This window comes from Bombina bombina, chromosome 2, assembly GCF_027579735.1.
Source record: "Bombina bombina isolate aBomBom1 chromosome 2, aBomBom1.pri, whole genome shotgun sequence".
Taxonomy (NCBI): Eukaryota; Metazoa; Chordata; class Amphibia; order Anura; family Bombinatoridae; genus Bombina; species Bombina bombina.
Window position 1 is genome coordinate 6,146,965 of NC_069500.1, and position 18,202 is coordinate 6,165,166.

The following is an 18,202-nucleotide window of genomic DNA, read 5'->3' on the forward strand; positions in this document are numbered from 1 at the left end:
TGCTGTATACATATTTTTTATGCTTTACATTTATATTTATTTTTATGCTTATAATTTTTATGTTCACTTCCAGTGCTCGCCACTATATCTATTTTTTGGGGGGTTGGGTGCTCCTCCATGATTGGCTTGCATATACCTCTCCCCTGATTGGGGGCCGCAGTATTGTTGATATGGTTGCCATGACAACACCTGCCGGCAGCAATCAACTTAAGGTATTTATAGCTTATCAAGTACTATTATTCTATCCCTGGGGTTTTTTTCATTGTTTTCTTTGGTTTGCAAACCAGTTCTGTGCAATGTCCTGCATGACTTCTGCTGTATGGCGCTTTCATGCATATGTGTGATTTGGTGTTCACTATATATTTGTTTGGTGTCTATATGATTAGATAGTCACGCACAGGGGGGCCCTCACCTGTTATATGCTAATTGTGGGAGTGGCATCACAGGTGTATCACTTAGGGTAGTTTAAAAGACACGGTTTGTAACAGGTTGAGGATTGTTATTTTGTATTGTCTGACGAAGGGGGTAACACCCCAAAACGTTACATTAAATGGTAACTTTGAAAATCCTGGCGAGTGCTTCTGTTTTCTTCACTACTATAGATATATATATATATATACTGTCTATATAAATAATCAGCTGCAGCACCACTGACAAATCTAGAGCACATATTGGACTACAGAATTGTAAGAGTTTATGGCAGATTACTGTGCAAATCTCTGTGTTCGCTCGTACGGTTATTATTATCGGTTATTTGTAGAGCGCCAACAGATTCCGAAGGGCTAATCAGTTTAATTAGTGATATACTGTATTTACTCAGTAATAAAGTTGTTTAAAGCAACAGGAAGCCCAGAGAGAGCACAATGTATATATTTATATTCTTCTGTTAAACTTTCTTCATTATCTTGGTATCCTTTATTGAAGGAGCAGAAATGCACTACTGGGAGCTAGCTGAGCACATGTGGTGAGCCAGTGACAAGAGGGCATATGTGTGCCACCACCAATACGCCGTTTGCTCCCAGTAGGGTAGGATATGTACAAATTATTTTTCAGCAAATGATACCAAGAGAAAAAGGTAATTCTGAAAATAGAAGTGAATTAAGCGTCTTAAAGGGACATGCTCTCTGAAGTTTAATTCTGACTTCCCTTTGCCTTTAATAAGGACAGTTAAACCGCAGGGTATAGAAAGTAACACATTTATTGCCTGAGGCACAACCCCCCCTCCCCAGCCCCCGTCTGATGCTGCACAGCTCTGCTTCAGTTTGGCACAGTTCGATTCCCGTCATTACGTGAGGTTCAGGGCCCCAACTCCATGTACACAGGCTCAGCGCTCCTCTGGGGAGTGTCACAGGCAGGAAGTGGCGTTACACAGGGCCCTGCAACACAGAGAAACCTCAGAGTAAGGTGCTGCAGTTGTGTTAGAACATTTTACTTTTAAACAAAATTCTTTTTACATTTATATTTAACCCTTACACTAACCTGTGGTGCTTCTAATAGACTTATGGACGGTGAGTTAATAAGGAGCATAAATACATAAGTATGCGCCAGTCAATGGAACAGCGCAGGACTGAGGAAACCACTGCAGGGAGCTAGGTTACAGTAAAGGAAGTGTTTTTGTTTTTACACAAGAATATCCCTTCAGTGCATTCCTCTTACACTGCACAATTATTAGCTGTGCAAATGATTCATTATATAAAACAAATATAAATTAAATGGCTAATATACAGGATACAAGCAAGATACACTATGCACACAAGTTAACCCATGATATACTATAAAATATACATGCAACACACACGCCAGATACACTATGCATGATACAATACACACACCAGATACAACATACACGCACAAGATATCTATATAGGGTGCTGATAGCTGACCATGACCATATCTATATAGTGTGCTATTAGCTGATGTAACTGATCATATCTATACAGTGTGCTGATAGCTGATGTAACTGATCATATCTATACAGTGTGCTGATAGCTGATGTAACTGATCATATCTATACAGTGTGCTGATAGCTGATGTAACTGATCATATCTATACAGTGTGCTGATAGCTGATGTAACTGATCATATCTATACAGTGTGCTGATAGCTGATGTAACTGATCATATCTATACAGTGTGCTTATAGCTGATGTAACTGATCATATCTATATAGTGTGCTGATAGCTGATGTAACTGATTATATCTATACAGTGTGCTGATAGCTGATGTAACTGATTATATCTATACAGTGTGCTGATAGCTGATGTAACTGATCATATCTATACAGTGTGCTGATAGCTGATGTAACTGATCATATCTATACAGTGTGCTGATAGCTGATGTAACTGATCATATCTATATAGTGTGCTGATAGCTGATGTAACTGATCATATCTATACAGTGTGCTGATAGCTGATGTAACTGATCATATCTATACAGTGTGCTGATAGCTGATGTAACTGATCATATCTATATAGTGTGCTGATAGCTGATGTAACTGCTCATATCTATATAGTGTGCTGATAGCTGATCATATCTATATAGTGTGCTGATAGCTGATGTAACTGACCATATCTATACAGTGTGCTGATAGCTGATGTAACTGCTCATATCTATATAGTGTGCTGATAGCTGATGTAACTGCTCATATCTATATAGTGTGCTGATAGCTGATGTAACTGCTCATATCTATATAGTGTGCTGATAGCTGATGTAACTGATCATATCTATATAGTGTGCTGATAGCTGATGTAACTGACCATATCTATACAGTGTGCTGATAACTGATGTAACTGATCATATCTATACAGTGTGCTGATAGCTGATGTAACTGATCATATCTATACAGTGTGCTGATAGCTGATGTAACTGATCATATCTATACAGTGTGCTGATAGCTGATGTAACTGATCATATCTATACAGTGTGCTGATAACTGATGTAACTGATCATATCTATACAGTGTGCTGATAGCTGATGTAACTGATCATATCTATATAGTGTGCTGATAGCTGATGTAACTGATCATATCTATATAGTGTGCTGATAGCTGATGTAACTGATCATATCTATATAGTGTGCTGATAGCTGATGTAACTGATCATATCTATACATTGTGCTGATAGCTGATGTAACTGATCATATCTATATAGTGTGCTGATAGCTGACCATATCTATATAGTGTGCTGATAGCTGATGTAACTGATCATATCTATATAGTGTGCTGATAGCTGACCATATCTATACAGTGTGCTGATAGCTGATCATATCTATACAGTGTGCTGATAACTGATGTAACTGATCATATCTATACAATGTGCTGATAGCTGATGTAACTGATCATATCTATACAGTGTGCTGATAGCTGATGTAACTGATCATATCTATACAGTGTGCTGATAGCTGATTTAACTGATCATATCTATACAGTGTGCTGATAGCTGATGTAACTGATCATATCTATACAGTGTGCTGATAGCTGATGTAACTGATCATATCTATATAGTGTGCTGATAGCTGATGTAACTGATTATATCTATATAGTGTGCTGATAGCTGATGTAACTGATCATATCTATATAGTGTGCTGATAGCTGATGTAACTGATCATATCTATACAGTGTGCTGATAGCTGATGTAACTGATCATATCTATACAGTGTGCTGATAGCTGATCATATCTATACAGTGTGCTGATAACTGATGTAACTGATCATATCTATACATTTTTCTGATAGCTGATGTAACTGATCATATCTATATAGTGTGCTGATAGCTGATGTAACTGATCATATCTATACATTTTTCTGATAGCTGATGTAACTGATCATATCTATATAGTGTGCTGATAGCTGATCATATCTATATAGTGTGCTGATAGCTGATGTAACTGATCATATCTATATAGTGTGCTGATAGCTGATGTAACTGATCATATCTATATAGTGTGCTGATAGCGGATGTAACTGATCATATCTATATAGTGTGCTGATAGCTGATGTAACTGATCATATCTATACAGTGTGCTGATAGCTGATGTAACTGATCATATCTATATAGTGTGCTGATAGCTGATGTAACTGATCATATCTATATAGTGTGCTGATAGCTGATGTAACTGATCATATCTATACAATGTGCTGATAGCTGATGTAACTGATCATATCTATACAGTGTGCTGATAGCTGATGTAACTGATCATATCTATACAATGTGCTGATAGCTGATCATATCTATATAGTGTGCTGATAGCTGATGTAACTGATCATATCTATATAGTGTGCTGATAGCTGATGTAACTGATCATATCTATACAATGTGCTGATAGCTGATGTAACTGATCATATCTATACAGTGTGCTGATAGCTGATGTAACTGATCATATCTATACAGTGTGCTGATAGCTGATCATATCTATACAGTGTGCTGATAGCTGATGTAACTGATCATATCTATACATTTTTCTGATAGCTGATGTAACTGATCATATCTATACAGTGTGCTGATAGCGGATGTAACTGATCATATCTATACAGTGTGCTGATAGCTGATGTAACTGATCATATCTATACAGTGTGCTGATAGCTGATGTAACTGATTATATCTATATAGTGTGCTGATAGCTGATGTAACTGATTATATCTATATAGTGTGCTGATAACTGATGTAACTGACCATATCTATATAGTGTGCTGATAGCTGATGTAACTGATCATATCTATACAGTGTGCTGATAGCTGATGTAACTGATCATATCTATACAGTGTGCTGATAGCTGATGTAACTGATCATATCTATACAGTGTGCTGATAGCTGATGTAACTGATCATATCTATACAGTGTGCTGATAGCTGATGTAACTGATCATATCTATACAGTGTGCTGATAGCTGATGTAACTGATCATATCTATATAGTGTGCTGATAGCTGATGTAACTGATCATATCTATACAGTGTGCTGATAGCTGATGTAACTGATCATATCTATACAGTGTGCTGATAGCTGATGTAACTGATCATATCTATATAGTGTGCTGATAGCTGATGTAACTGATCATATCTATATAGTGTGCTGATAGCTGATGTAACTGATCATATCTATACAGTGTGCTGATAGCTGATGTAACTGATCATATCTATACAGTGTGCTGATAGCTGATGTAACTGATCATATCTATACAGTGTGCTGATAGCTGATTTAACTGATCATATCTATACAGTGTGCTGATAGCGGATGTAACTGATCATATCTATATAGTGTGCTGATAGCTGATGTAACTGATCATATCTATACAGTGTGCTGATAGCTGATGTAACTGATCATATCTATATAGTGTGCTGATAGCTGATGTAACTGATCATATCTATATAGTGTGCTGATAGCTGATGTAACTGATCATATCTATATAGTGTGCTGAAAGCTGATGTAACTGATCATATCTATACATTTTTCTGATAGCTGATGTAACTGATCATATCTATACAGTGTGCTGATAGCTGATCATATCTATACAGTGTGCTGATAGCTGATGTAACTGATCATATCTATACATTTTTCTGATAGCTGACCATATCTGTACAGTGTGCTGATAGCTGATGTAACTGATCATATCTATACAGTGTGCTGATAGCTGATGTAACTGATCATATCTATACAGTGTGCTGATAGCTGATTTAACTGATCATATCTATACAGTGTGCTGATAGCTGATGTAACTGATCATATCTATACAGTGTGCTGATAGCTGATGTAACTGATCATATCTATATAGTGTGCTGAAAGCTGATGTAACTGATCATATCTATACAGTGTGCTGATAGCTGATCATATCTATACAGTGTGCTGATAGCTGATGTAACTGATCATATCTATACATTTTTCTGATAGCTGACCATATCTGTACAGTGTGCTGATAGCTGATGTAACTGATCATATCTATACAGTGTGCTGATAGCTGACCATATCTGTACAGTGTGCTGATAGCTGATGTAACTGATCATATCTATATAGTGTGCTGATAGCTGATGTAACTGACCATATCTATATAGTGTGCTGATAGCTGATGTAACTGATCATATCTATACAGTGTGCTGATAGCTGATCATATCTATACAGTGTGCTGATAGCTGACCATATCTGTACAGTGTGCTGATAGCTGATGTAACTGCTCATATCTATATAGTGAGCTTATAGCTGACCATATCTGTAAAGTGTGCTGATAGCTGATGCAACTGATCATATCTATACAGTGTGCTGATAGCTGATCATATCTATACAGTGTGCTGATAGCTGACCATATCTGTACAGTGTGCTGATAGCTGATGTAACTGATCATATCTATATAGTGTGCTGATAGCTGATGCAACTGATCATATCTATACAGTGTGCTGATAGCTGATAGCTGATCATATCTATACAGTGTGCTGATAGCTGATGTAACTGATCATATCTATACAGTGTGCTGATAGCTGATGTAACTGATCATATCTATACAGTGTGCTGATAGCTGATAGCTGATCATATCTATACAGTGTGCTGATAGCTGATGTAACTGATCATATCTATACATTTTTCTGATAGCTGACCATATCTGTACAGTGTGCTGATAGCTGATGTAACTGATCATATCTATACAGTGTGCTGATAGCTGACCATATCTGTACAGTGTGCTGATAGCTGATGTAACTGATCATATCTATAGTGTGTTGAAAGCTGATTATATGTAAAATATGGAAAGCAGCACACCTTTCTTGTCTGAGTGGGGCACGGAATACCCTACTTGCCAAGTCCACTTCAATATCCAGGAAACAAAAAAAAGATTCCAGCCTCCACAGCAAATAAAAGACATATGGGGTCCCAGAACAGATATACGTTTTAAGCCTGTGTTAGGCCCTTAGTCATGAATACTTAATAAGGTTCCTGTCTTTTATACCTTCACCTGTAACCTATTCACATGGGAGCATAATTGTGCACAATAGTGACATCTTGTGGATGCAGATCATATAACATACAATTTCTTTTTTGTTTTTAATCTAATACACATATGTGAATATACAGTGTTACAAAGAATACACTTTATAGATATGATCAGTTACATCAGCTTTTGAAATGAAAGAGGTTTGATGGCACCACTACAAACAAATGATGAGAGTCTCTTCACCATCCAAAACTAGGTCAAGTTGGCCTTAAGGTACAACATATAATTGTAGTGTGGTGCTAAGTATCATAAGCTACATTAAACTTATATTCAATAAAGAACATTGAACATAAAGGATACTAAAAAAGCCCTCATGAGAACTCTGCAATAAATTTATACTAGAGAACTGAAGATCACATAAGTTAAAAATATATCTTTATTAGAACGTGTTTAAAAAAATGGGTGTAATTAAAACTAAAATGTCAGCAGATACTTGTTTCAGTTAAATAACTGATTTGCGATGGGTTGGTGCTGGTGGTCTGGTTAGTAGGTTCCCAATAATGGACACTATTTATATCTAAATTTCTAATGGTATTGTTATAGATATTACTACCACTATAATATTGGTATAATGTCCAGTTTATCAACTAAGTATATCATATGAAGACCCAATCAATGTTTGCACAGTAAGTATTCATGCTTATTAAGTTATTAAATTGTTCCAGAACTGAAATATCACCAGTTCCCCAACATATAAATTATAATGGCACCATTCATGCAAATTGTTCTTCTAATGACAATTGTTGAAAAACTTATATGTAGGTTTATATTATAGCTTAGTATATCTATAAATATCGGACTCCCCACTTATGCAATATAAGGCTACCATGTAGCTCGTTACAATGAGACCCACTAAGTTATTGTGTTGATATTGTGTGTATCAACACCATTAGTGTGGTATCCTGTTTGTTAATTTTAACATTTCATTTGAAGATCCTTTTAATGCACATTGGGTCTTGGTGCTTATTGTATTCTACATTTATTCTAGAGCTGTGTCACCAGTTCCCAGAGTAGTAAATAATAATAGCACCACTAATGCGGATTGGACTTGTAATATTGTTTGTTGAGAAACATGCATGCAATTTTATTTAAGCTGAGAATGTCAATACACAACCGTTTTCTCAATTCTGTTATATAAGCGCTACCATGTAGTTCACTACAATATGATACACTCAGTTAATATAACACTATTATGGTAGCTATTAAATGTGATCAATTGTGAGACTCCATACTGTCAGTTAACAGCTAAATTGTCAATATTCAGTAATGCAGATAAATATCCACTGCGATTATATATATATATATATATATATATACCACCAGAGATTTGTGATAATGTGATTATATATATATTCCACCAGAGATTTGTGATTATATATATATTCCACCAGAGATTTGTGATTATATATATATATTCCACCAGAGATTTGTGATTATATATATATTCCACCAGAGATTTGTGATTATATATATATTCCACCAGAGATTTGTGATTATATATATATTCCACCAGAGATTTGTGATTATATATATATTCCACCAGAGATTTGTGATTATATATATATATACCACCAGAGATTTGTGATTATATATATATATATACCACCAGAGATTTGTAATTATATATATACACCACCAGAGATTTGTGATTATATATATACACCACCAGAGATTTGTGATTATATATATATTCCACCAGAGATTTGTGATTATATATATATTCCACCAGAGATTTGTGATTATATATATATATACCACCAGAGATTTGTAATTATATATATATACCACCAGAGATTTGTAATTATATATATATACCACCAGAGATTTGTAATTATATATATACACCACCAGAGATTTGTGATTATATATATACACCACCAGAGATTTGTGATTATATATATACACCACCAGAGATTTGTGATGATATATATATATATATTCCACCAGAGATTTGTAATTATATATATACACCACCAGAGATTTGTGATTATATATATACACCACCAGAGATTTGTGATTATATATATACACCACCAGAGATTTGTGATTATATATATACACCACCAGAGATTTGTGATTATATATATATTCCACCAGAGATTTGTAATTATATATATATATACCACCAGAGATTTGTAATTATATATATATATATATATTCCACCAGAGATTTGTGATTATATATATATACACCACCAGAGATTTGTGATTATATATATATATTCCACCAGAGATTTGTGATTATATATATATACACCACCAGAGATTTGTGATTATATATATACACCACCAGAGATTTGTGATTATATATATATATACCACCAGAGATTTGTGATTATATATATACACCACCAGAGATTTGTGATTATATATATACACCACCAGAGATTTGTGATTATATATATACACCACCAGATATTTGTGATTATATATATACACCACCAGAGATTTGTGATTATATATATATATTCCACCAGAGATTTGTGATTATATATATATATTCCACCAGAGATTTGTGATTATATATATATATACCACCAGAGATTTGTGATTATATATATATATACCACCAGAGATTTGTGATTATATATATATATATACCACCAGAGATTTGTGATTATATATATATACCACCAGAGATTTGTGATGATATATATATATATATTCCACCAGAGATTTGTGATTATATATATATATACACCACCAGAGATTTGTGATTATATATATATATATATATATATTCCACCAGAGATTTGTGATAATGTGATTATATATATATATATACACCACCAGAGATTTGTGATTATATATATATATATATATATATATATATACCACCAGAGATTTGTGATTATATATATATATATAGGCTTACCATACGTCCCGTTTTTACCGGGATTGTCCCTGTTTTGAGCCCCTGTCCCAGTGTCCCACCCGTTTTTACATTTTGTCCCGGCCGCCGGTGTTCTACTGTCATCCAGCGTTTTGCGCATGCGCTGCCTTTTACAGGTGTCTCACTCTGCTCTCTGCTGCCTGTCGGAATGTGCGACCGTGACGTCACCACAACAGACGGGTCGCAGAATCCGACAGATAGCTTGTGTTCCACTGCTCCGCCTCTTCTTCATCCTATGTTTTAGGCGCCAGTTCTGAAAAAGCATCGTGCGGCTGCACACTGTCTGTGACTAGACTGTCAGACTGTCTGTGTGTGCAGCGGTAGAAAAAAAAAACATTTTTGAATCTGATTCTTGCAGCAGCTTGCCGATCTTCTTGAGCCTGGTAAGGTAACTTGAGGATAATTTTTAAATAAGTTAAATAAAATAACATAAGTATATGTGTCGTTTTTTACTACTTACTAAGTCTATACCAGTGGCAGTTACTAAGTTAGAAACTGCCACTGGTATAGACTTAGTTACTAACAGCTAGGCTATATGTGTTGATTGTAATATGTACAATCAAGTCAAGTTATATTATTTTATTTATATTTATTTATAATATTTATATTATGATATGATATTTGCTGTGTAATTTATATAATTATTGCTTCTGGGGTCACTGATCAATCATCATTAATTATAATTTATGGTAATATTGTGCTGCTGGTCATTAATTATGTTAATATAAAATTGTGCTGCTGGGGTCATCATCATTAAATTAATGATGATGATGACCCCAGCAGCACAATTATATTAACATAATTAATGATGATGATCCCAGCAGCACAATTAAATTAACATAATGATGATGATGACCCCAGCAGCACAATTAAATTAACATAATTAATGATGATGACCTCAGCAACACAATTATATTACCATAATTAATGTAATTAATTATGTTAATATAATTGTGCTGCTGGGGTCATTAATCATCATTAATTGTGTTAATTTAATTGTGCTGTTGGGATCATCATCATTAATTGTGTTAATATAATTGTGCTGCTGGGGTCATCATTAATCATCATTAATTGTGTTAACACAATTAATGATGATGATCCCAACAGCACAATTAAATTAACACAATTAATGATGATTAATGACCCCAGCAGCACAATTATATTAACACAATTAATGATGATGACCCCAGCAGCACAATTATATTAACATAATTAATGACCCCAGCAGCACAATTAAATTAACATAATTAATGATGATGACCCCAGCAGCACAATTATATTAACACAATTAATGATGATGATCCCAACAGCACAATTAAATTAATATAATTGTGCTGCTGGGGTCATCATCATTAATTATGTTAATTTAATTGTGCTGCTGGGGTCATTAATTATGTTAATATAATTGTGCTGCTGGGGTCATCATCATTAATTGTGTTTATATAATTGTGCTGCTGGGGTCATCATCATTAATTATGTTGAAGGGCCAAAATAAACTTTCATGATTCAGATAGGGCATGTAATTTTAAACAATTTTCCAATTTACTTTTATCACCAATTTTGCTTTGTTCTCTTGGTATTCTTAGTTGAAAGTTTAACCTAGGAGGTTCATATGCTAATTTCTTAGACCTTGAAGGCCACCTCTTTTCAGAATGCATTTTAACAGTTTTTCACCACTAGAGGGTGTTAGTTCATGTGTTTCATATAGATAACACTGTGCTTGTGCACGTGAAGTTATCTGGGAGCAGGCACTGATTGGCTAAACTGCAAGTCTATCAAAATAACTGAAATAAAGGGGCAGTTTGCAGAGGCTTAGATACAAGATAATCACAGAGGTAAAAAGTACATTAATATAACTGTGTTGGTTATGCAAAACTGGGGAATGGGTAATAAAGGGATTATCTATCTTTTAAAACAATAAAAAGTCTGGTGTAGACTGTCCCTTTAATATAATTGTGCTGCTGGGGTCATCATTAATTGTTAATATAATTGTGCTGCTGGGGTCATCATTAATTGTGTTAATATAATTGTGCTGCTGGGGTCATCATCATTAATAATGGCAATATAATTATGCTGCTGGGGTCATCATGAATTGTGTTAATTGTGCTGCTGGGGTCATCATGAATTGTGTTAATTGTGCTGCTGGGGTCATCATTAATTGTGTTAATTGTGCTGCTGGGGTCATCATCCATTAATTGTGTCAATTGTGTTGCTGGGGTCTTCATAATTTATTATGGTTATATTGTGCTGCTAGGGTCATCATCATTAATTATTTATAAATAAATAATTAAATAACAAAATCATTTTGTTTGAGTAACTCAGCAATGTCAAACAATGGAACAATACTTTTGTGTGGGCTACTGTGCAAGAAGCTATGTATTTTTCAACTGGGGAGTGTAATGTTGCTCAAAGCAGGCTTGTTGAAATAATACTAATAAATAAATAATACTTATCTTATTAACTAGTATAATAACAGTAACAGCACACACTTACTATTTAATGACCCCAGCAGCATACAATTATTTAATTTAAATAATAATGGTTTGCTGCGGGGGTCATTAAATAATAATGGTTTGCTGCGGGGGTCATTAAATAATAATGGTTTGCTGCGGGGGTCATTAAAGGGACACTGTACCCAAATTTTTTCTTTCTTGATTCAGATAGAGCATGAAATTTTAAGCAACTTTCTAATTTACTCCTATTATCAAATTTTCTTTATTCTCTTGGTATCTTTATTTGAAATGCAAGAATCTAAGTTTAGATGCCGGCCCATTTTTGGTGAACAACCTGGGTTGTCCTTGCTGATTGGTGGAAAAAATTCATCCACCAATCAAAAAGTGCTGTCCAGAGTTCTTAACCCAAAAAAGCTTAGATGGCTTTTATTTCAAATACAGATAGCAAGAGAATGAAGAAAAATTGATAATAGGAGTAAATTAGAAAGTTGCTTAAAATTGCATGCTCTATCTAAATCACAAAAGAAAAAAATTGGGTTCAGTGTCCCTTTAAATAATAATGGTTTGCTGCGGGGGTCATTAAATAATAATGGTTTGCTGTCATGTTCATTAAATAAGGGTGTGCTGCTGGGGTAATTAAATAATAAGGGTGTGCTGCTATTTTCATTAAATAATAAGGGTGTGCTGCTATTTTCATTAAATAATAAGGGTGTGCTGCTATGTTCATTAAATAATAAGGGTGTGCTGCTATGTTCATTAAATAATAAGGGTGTGCTGCTGGGGTAATTAAATAAGAGTGTGCTGCTTGGGTCATGAAATAATTAATAAGGGTGTGCTTATAAGGTAACCTTGATTTTGGACATGAATTTAAAGAGGTATGAAATATTTTTTTTCTTTCATGATTCAGATAGAGCATATAATTTTTACCAACTTTCCAATTTACATCTATAATTAAATTTCCTTAATTTTCTTTGTATCCTTTGTGAAGGAGCAGCTATCTGGTAAGTCAATGACAAGAGGCATATTGTGCAGCCACCAATCAGATAGCTCCTTGTTGTGTATTGCTACCTCTGAGCCTATCTAGGTATACAAGTAAAATGGAAAGGCATTGATTCCAAAGGCCAGGAAAGCAAAGATCTGATTTAGTTGAGATGTTCACTAAATTTTTGTGTATTAATTCCTGTTTATTCTTGTTATTATTTCATTATTCTATATTTTCAAAGTGACCCCCTCAGCCACATATATTGGTATAGGAGGGAAGCACCTGGTGCTTTCCCATTTATACTTAACACCTCCCCTTCTGCTCAGCAGGTGAAGGGTTTTTTTTACCGAATCCTTCCACCCAGCTATTGGTGACTAGAAGGGTTTTTGAGAGGTCAGCACTCAGACTCGCCATGTATTTGTACTGAGAGAACCTTGGTAGTAATGATTTAATGAATATATTTATATTTTCTTTTCAGAATAATTTTGACACTTTGGAGTGTAGTGTAGTGTAGTGTAGTGTTTGCCAGGAGCCACAATCTTGGAGATTTACAGGTAAGACTTTAATGAAGTGGTTGCAAAGGATCTTTCATTTGAACTTTGCTCACCACTTATATTTATATATATATTTATATTTTCTTTTCAGAATAATTTTGACACTTTGGAGTGTAGTGTAGTGTTCGCAGGAGCCACGATCTTGGAGATTTACAGGTAAGACTTTAATGAAGTGGTTGCAAAGGATCTTTCATTTGAACTTTGCTCACCACTTATATTTATATATATATTTATATTTTCTTTTCAGAATAATTTTGACACTTTGGAGTGTAGTTTAGTGTAGTGTTTGCAGGAGCCACGATCTTGGAGATTTACAGGTAAGACTTTAATGAAGTGGTTGCAAAGGATCTTTCATTTGAACTTTGCTCACCACTTATATTTATATATATATTTATATTTTCTTTTCAGAATAATTTTGACACTTTGGTGTGTAGTTTAGTGTAGTGTTCGCAGGAGCCACGATCTTGGAGATTTACAGGTAAGACTTTAATGAAGTGGTTGCAAAGGATCTTTCATTTGAACTTTGCTCACCACTCACTAACCCTTCTTTTCTACAGGAGTGCACCAGATAGTGAGCTGCTGGTCGTAGCCTCAGGCATCCCACAGCTCTACTTAATCTAAGGTGAAGCCTACCATAGAGACAAAGAAGCTGAGGTGCTGAGGGGGAACACTTAGGACTTTGCACAGTGGTCACAGCTCATGTGCAAGAGACTGTTGACATTCACAAAATTTTGAACTTTACTTTGGCAAAGATTTTGTAGTTTTATTTGTAGTTTTAAATTTCTAATTTAATATGCCGAAAAGAGCATGCACATTTACCAAAGAACTAGAACAGGAATACCCTTTTTTAAAAAAGCTTTCTTTGGACAGGGTAAAATGTGATCATTGTCTTGCAGTGTTCTCGGTGTCGCACGGAGGGAGGTCTGATATTAAAAACCATTTGCAAACTCAAAAACACAAGGTGAGTGTTGCCTCAGTTGCTACATCATCACGAGTAGATAGTTTTTTTAAAAGCTCAGAAACAACCGAATTGGAACTTCTCATTGCCGCTAAAGAAGCTACCTTTGCTTTTCACACAGTTTCCCATGACTTGAGTTTCAAGACATCTGACTGTTCGTCAAAGTTGGTCTCAAAATTCTTTGAGCCAAAATTTCATCTGGCACGAACAAAATGTGAAGCAGTGATTTTGAATGTTATTGCACCAATGGCCAAATCTGAACTTACTGAAGACCTAGCAGTGGCAAATTTTGTCACAATTTCTATGGATGCTTCAAATAGAAAAGATGTAAAAATGATACCTTTCATGATTCGATACTATATACCTGGTCAAGGGGTACAAGTCAAATTTTTAGATATGCAAACTGTTCCTGGTGAGACGGCTGAGATCTTGACTGATGCCTTATTCTCGGTTATTGACAAATACGGGTTAAACGAAAAAGTTGTTGGATTTTGTGGAGACAATTGTAACACAAATTTTGGCGGTGTAAAACGAAAAGGCAAGAACAATGTTTTTAGCCGATTAAAAGCTAAACTAGCAAGGGACCTTGTTGGCATTGGCTGTGGTGCACACATTGTGCACAACTGTCTCCAAACAGCTGTTGACGTATTACCAATTGACATTGAAGCACTTGTTGTCAAAATTTTTAAATATTTTCACATATACACAGTTCGTGTAACTCATTTAAAGGAATTTTGTGACTTTGTCGGAGTGGAATACAAAAAACTATTACAACATGGTAATACCAGATTTTTGTCAATGCTGCCAGCAGTTGAAAGAATTCTTTACATTTTTGAGGGCTTGAAATCCTACTTTTGTTCTGAAGAACACTGCCCAGAATTGATAAAACAATTCTTTGACAATGAGTGTGGTGAAATATATTTATGGTTTGTACACGGGCAACTTAGCCTTTTCAACAAAGTGATTTTGGTCATGGAAAAGAACAATGCCAGTGCAGCAGATGTCACACTAGAAATGCAAACATTGATTACAAATATCAATGAACGGAAACAGTGTGAATTTATACCTCAAGGAGCAAAGGCTTTGCTGAGAAAACTTGAAGAAAATGGTGGTAACATTGAAAAAGTGAAGGGAGAATTTGAAAGATTTTATGAAAGATGTCTTTCATACCTAGACCTATGGAAGGAAAGCTTTGGACAGGCAGAAGACTTTGTCTGGTTAAATTCTGGAGACATATCTTGGCCAACTGTTGAAGAGTCTGCAGTTACGATAAATAAAAAGATAGGCAAGCAAGCAATAAACATTGATCAATTATTTGATGAGGTGGTTATTGCTAAGAGCTTTTGGGCTTCTAGGGAAGAAATTTGGCCAATACAAAATTTTAATTATGAAGAAAAGTGGAAAGATTTTTTTGTCCATTGCAAAGAAAAAAACATATTGGTACAAAATCTTAATGCTTTAGTAGAATACATTCTTTGTCTTCCTGGTACTTCTGCACCAGTTGAACGAGTGTTTTCTATAATTAATAATGTATGGTCAGAAGACAGGGGTCAAATGTTGGAAGCTACAGTCAGGGGTCTTTTGATGGTTAAAATAAATTTGCCTTTAAGCTGTTTAGAGTTTTATGAAAAAATTAAAAGAAACAAACAATTTCTCAGAAAAGTTGTTTCAAGTGAAAAATATGGAAGTACTAGTGATTGAATAAAATATTACCTGTCAAGAAAAATATGTTGAATCACCACATCTGGGCCTCAAATTCACCAAACAGATATATTTCACTTTGATTTTATTGTTATGGTTTTATTTTTCTGTTAACAAAAGGGAGAGTGTATTGCATTGCATTTTCGATTATTAAGTCATTTTATCTATGGGGTGCATAGAGACACATCCTAAGGAGGATTTTGCAAGTTCTTAATGTTGCACTAAGTGTTTTTTTGTTTTACATTACCTCCTGACTAATAAAATGTTTTTTTGAAAAAAAGAGTTTAGTTTCTTATTTTTAACTGTCAAATTTATCTTTAACTTAAAAATTAGTTCCGGTCGGCAAATGCCCCGCCCTTGGCCGCGCCCCTGACCACACCCCTGACCACACCCCCGCTGGCACTGCGCCAGGTGGTCCCAGTTTCACCTCTAAAAATTATGGTAAGCCTATATATATATATATATATATATATATATATATATATATATATATATATATATACCACCAGAGATTTGTGATTATATATATATATACCACCAGAGATTTGTGATTATATATATATATACCACCAGAGATTTGTGATTATATATATATATACCACCAGAGATTTGTGATTATATATATATACCACCAGAGATTTGTGATTATATATATATATACCACCAGAGATTTGTGATTATATATATATATACCACCAGAGATTTGTGATTATATATATATATATACCACCAGAGATTTGTGATTATATATATATATACCACCAGAGATTTGTGATTATATATATATACCACCAGAGATTTGTGATTATATATATATATACCACCAGAGATTTGTGATTATATATATATACCACCAGAGATTTGTGATTATATATATATACCACCAGAGATTTGTGATTATACTTTCTTGAGACTGTTATAGTATTCTACATATCTAAACAAAACTTCCAGATACTGGTTAGCTATTCACAGTGTTCATTATAAACCGTCAGCTGAGCGGATAGAGATATCGCTTTAGCTCTCACGCTGTGTACACAAGTTACTACTGTTGTGAATTTGCTTTTATGGTCTAAGCTAGGAGACCAACAATACCCCAGTAATTATAAATAGATTGCTCAGACTAAAGCACCACGATTTGCCCCAATATCTGCTAACAAGTGGGAGGGGGGAGTGAGCTAATGGGAGACTAACGGACACTTGTTAGCAGATATTGGGGCAAATCGTGGTGCTTTAGTCTGAGCAATCTATTTATAATTACTGGGGTATTGTTGGTCTCCTAGCTTAGACCATAAAAGCAAATTCACATTAGTAGTAACTTGTGTACACAGCGTGAGAGCTAAAGCGATATCTCTATCCGCTCAGCTGACGGTTTATAATGAACACTGTGAATAGCTAACCAGTATCTGGAAGTTTTGTTTAGATATGTAGAATACTATAACAGTCTCAAGAAAGTATAATCACAAATCTCTGGTGGTATATATATATAATCACAAATCTCTGGTGGCATATATATATAATCACAAATCTCTGGTGGCATATATATATAATCACAAATCTCTGGTGGCATATATATATAATCACAAATCTCTGGTGGTGTATATATATATATATAATCACATTATCACAAATCTCTGGTGGAATATATATATATATATAATCACAAATCTCTGGTGGTGTATATATATATATAT

The 18,202-nt window shown here is 34.6% G+C and overlaps 1 protein-coding gene across 1 annotated transcript in view; it reads right to left on the reverse strand.

The window, feature by feature from the left end:
- Positions 1–1,182: 1,182 nt before the first annotated feature.
- LOC128646832 (uncharacterized) overlaps positions 1,183–18,202 on the reverse strand; it is a 355,386-nt gene continuing 338,366 nt past the window's right edge. The window contains exon 16 of the mRNA XM_053699630.1: positions 1,183–1,376. Within this exon, the coding sequence (XP_053555605.1) occupies positions 1,297–1,376 (80 nt within the window). The 3' untranslated portion in view covers positions 1,183–1,296. The remainder of the gene's footprint in view (positions 1,377–18,202) is intronic.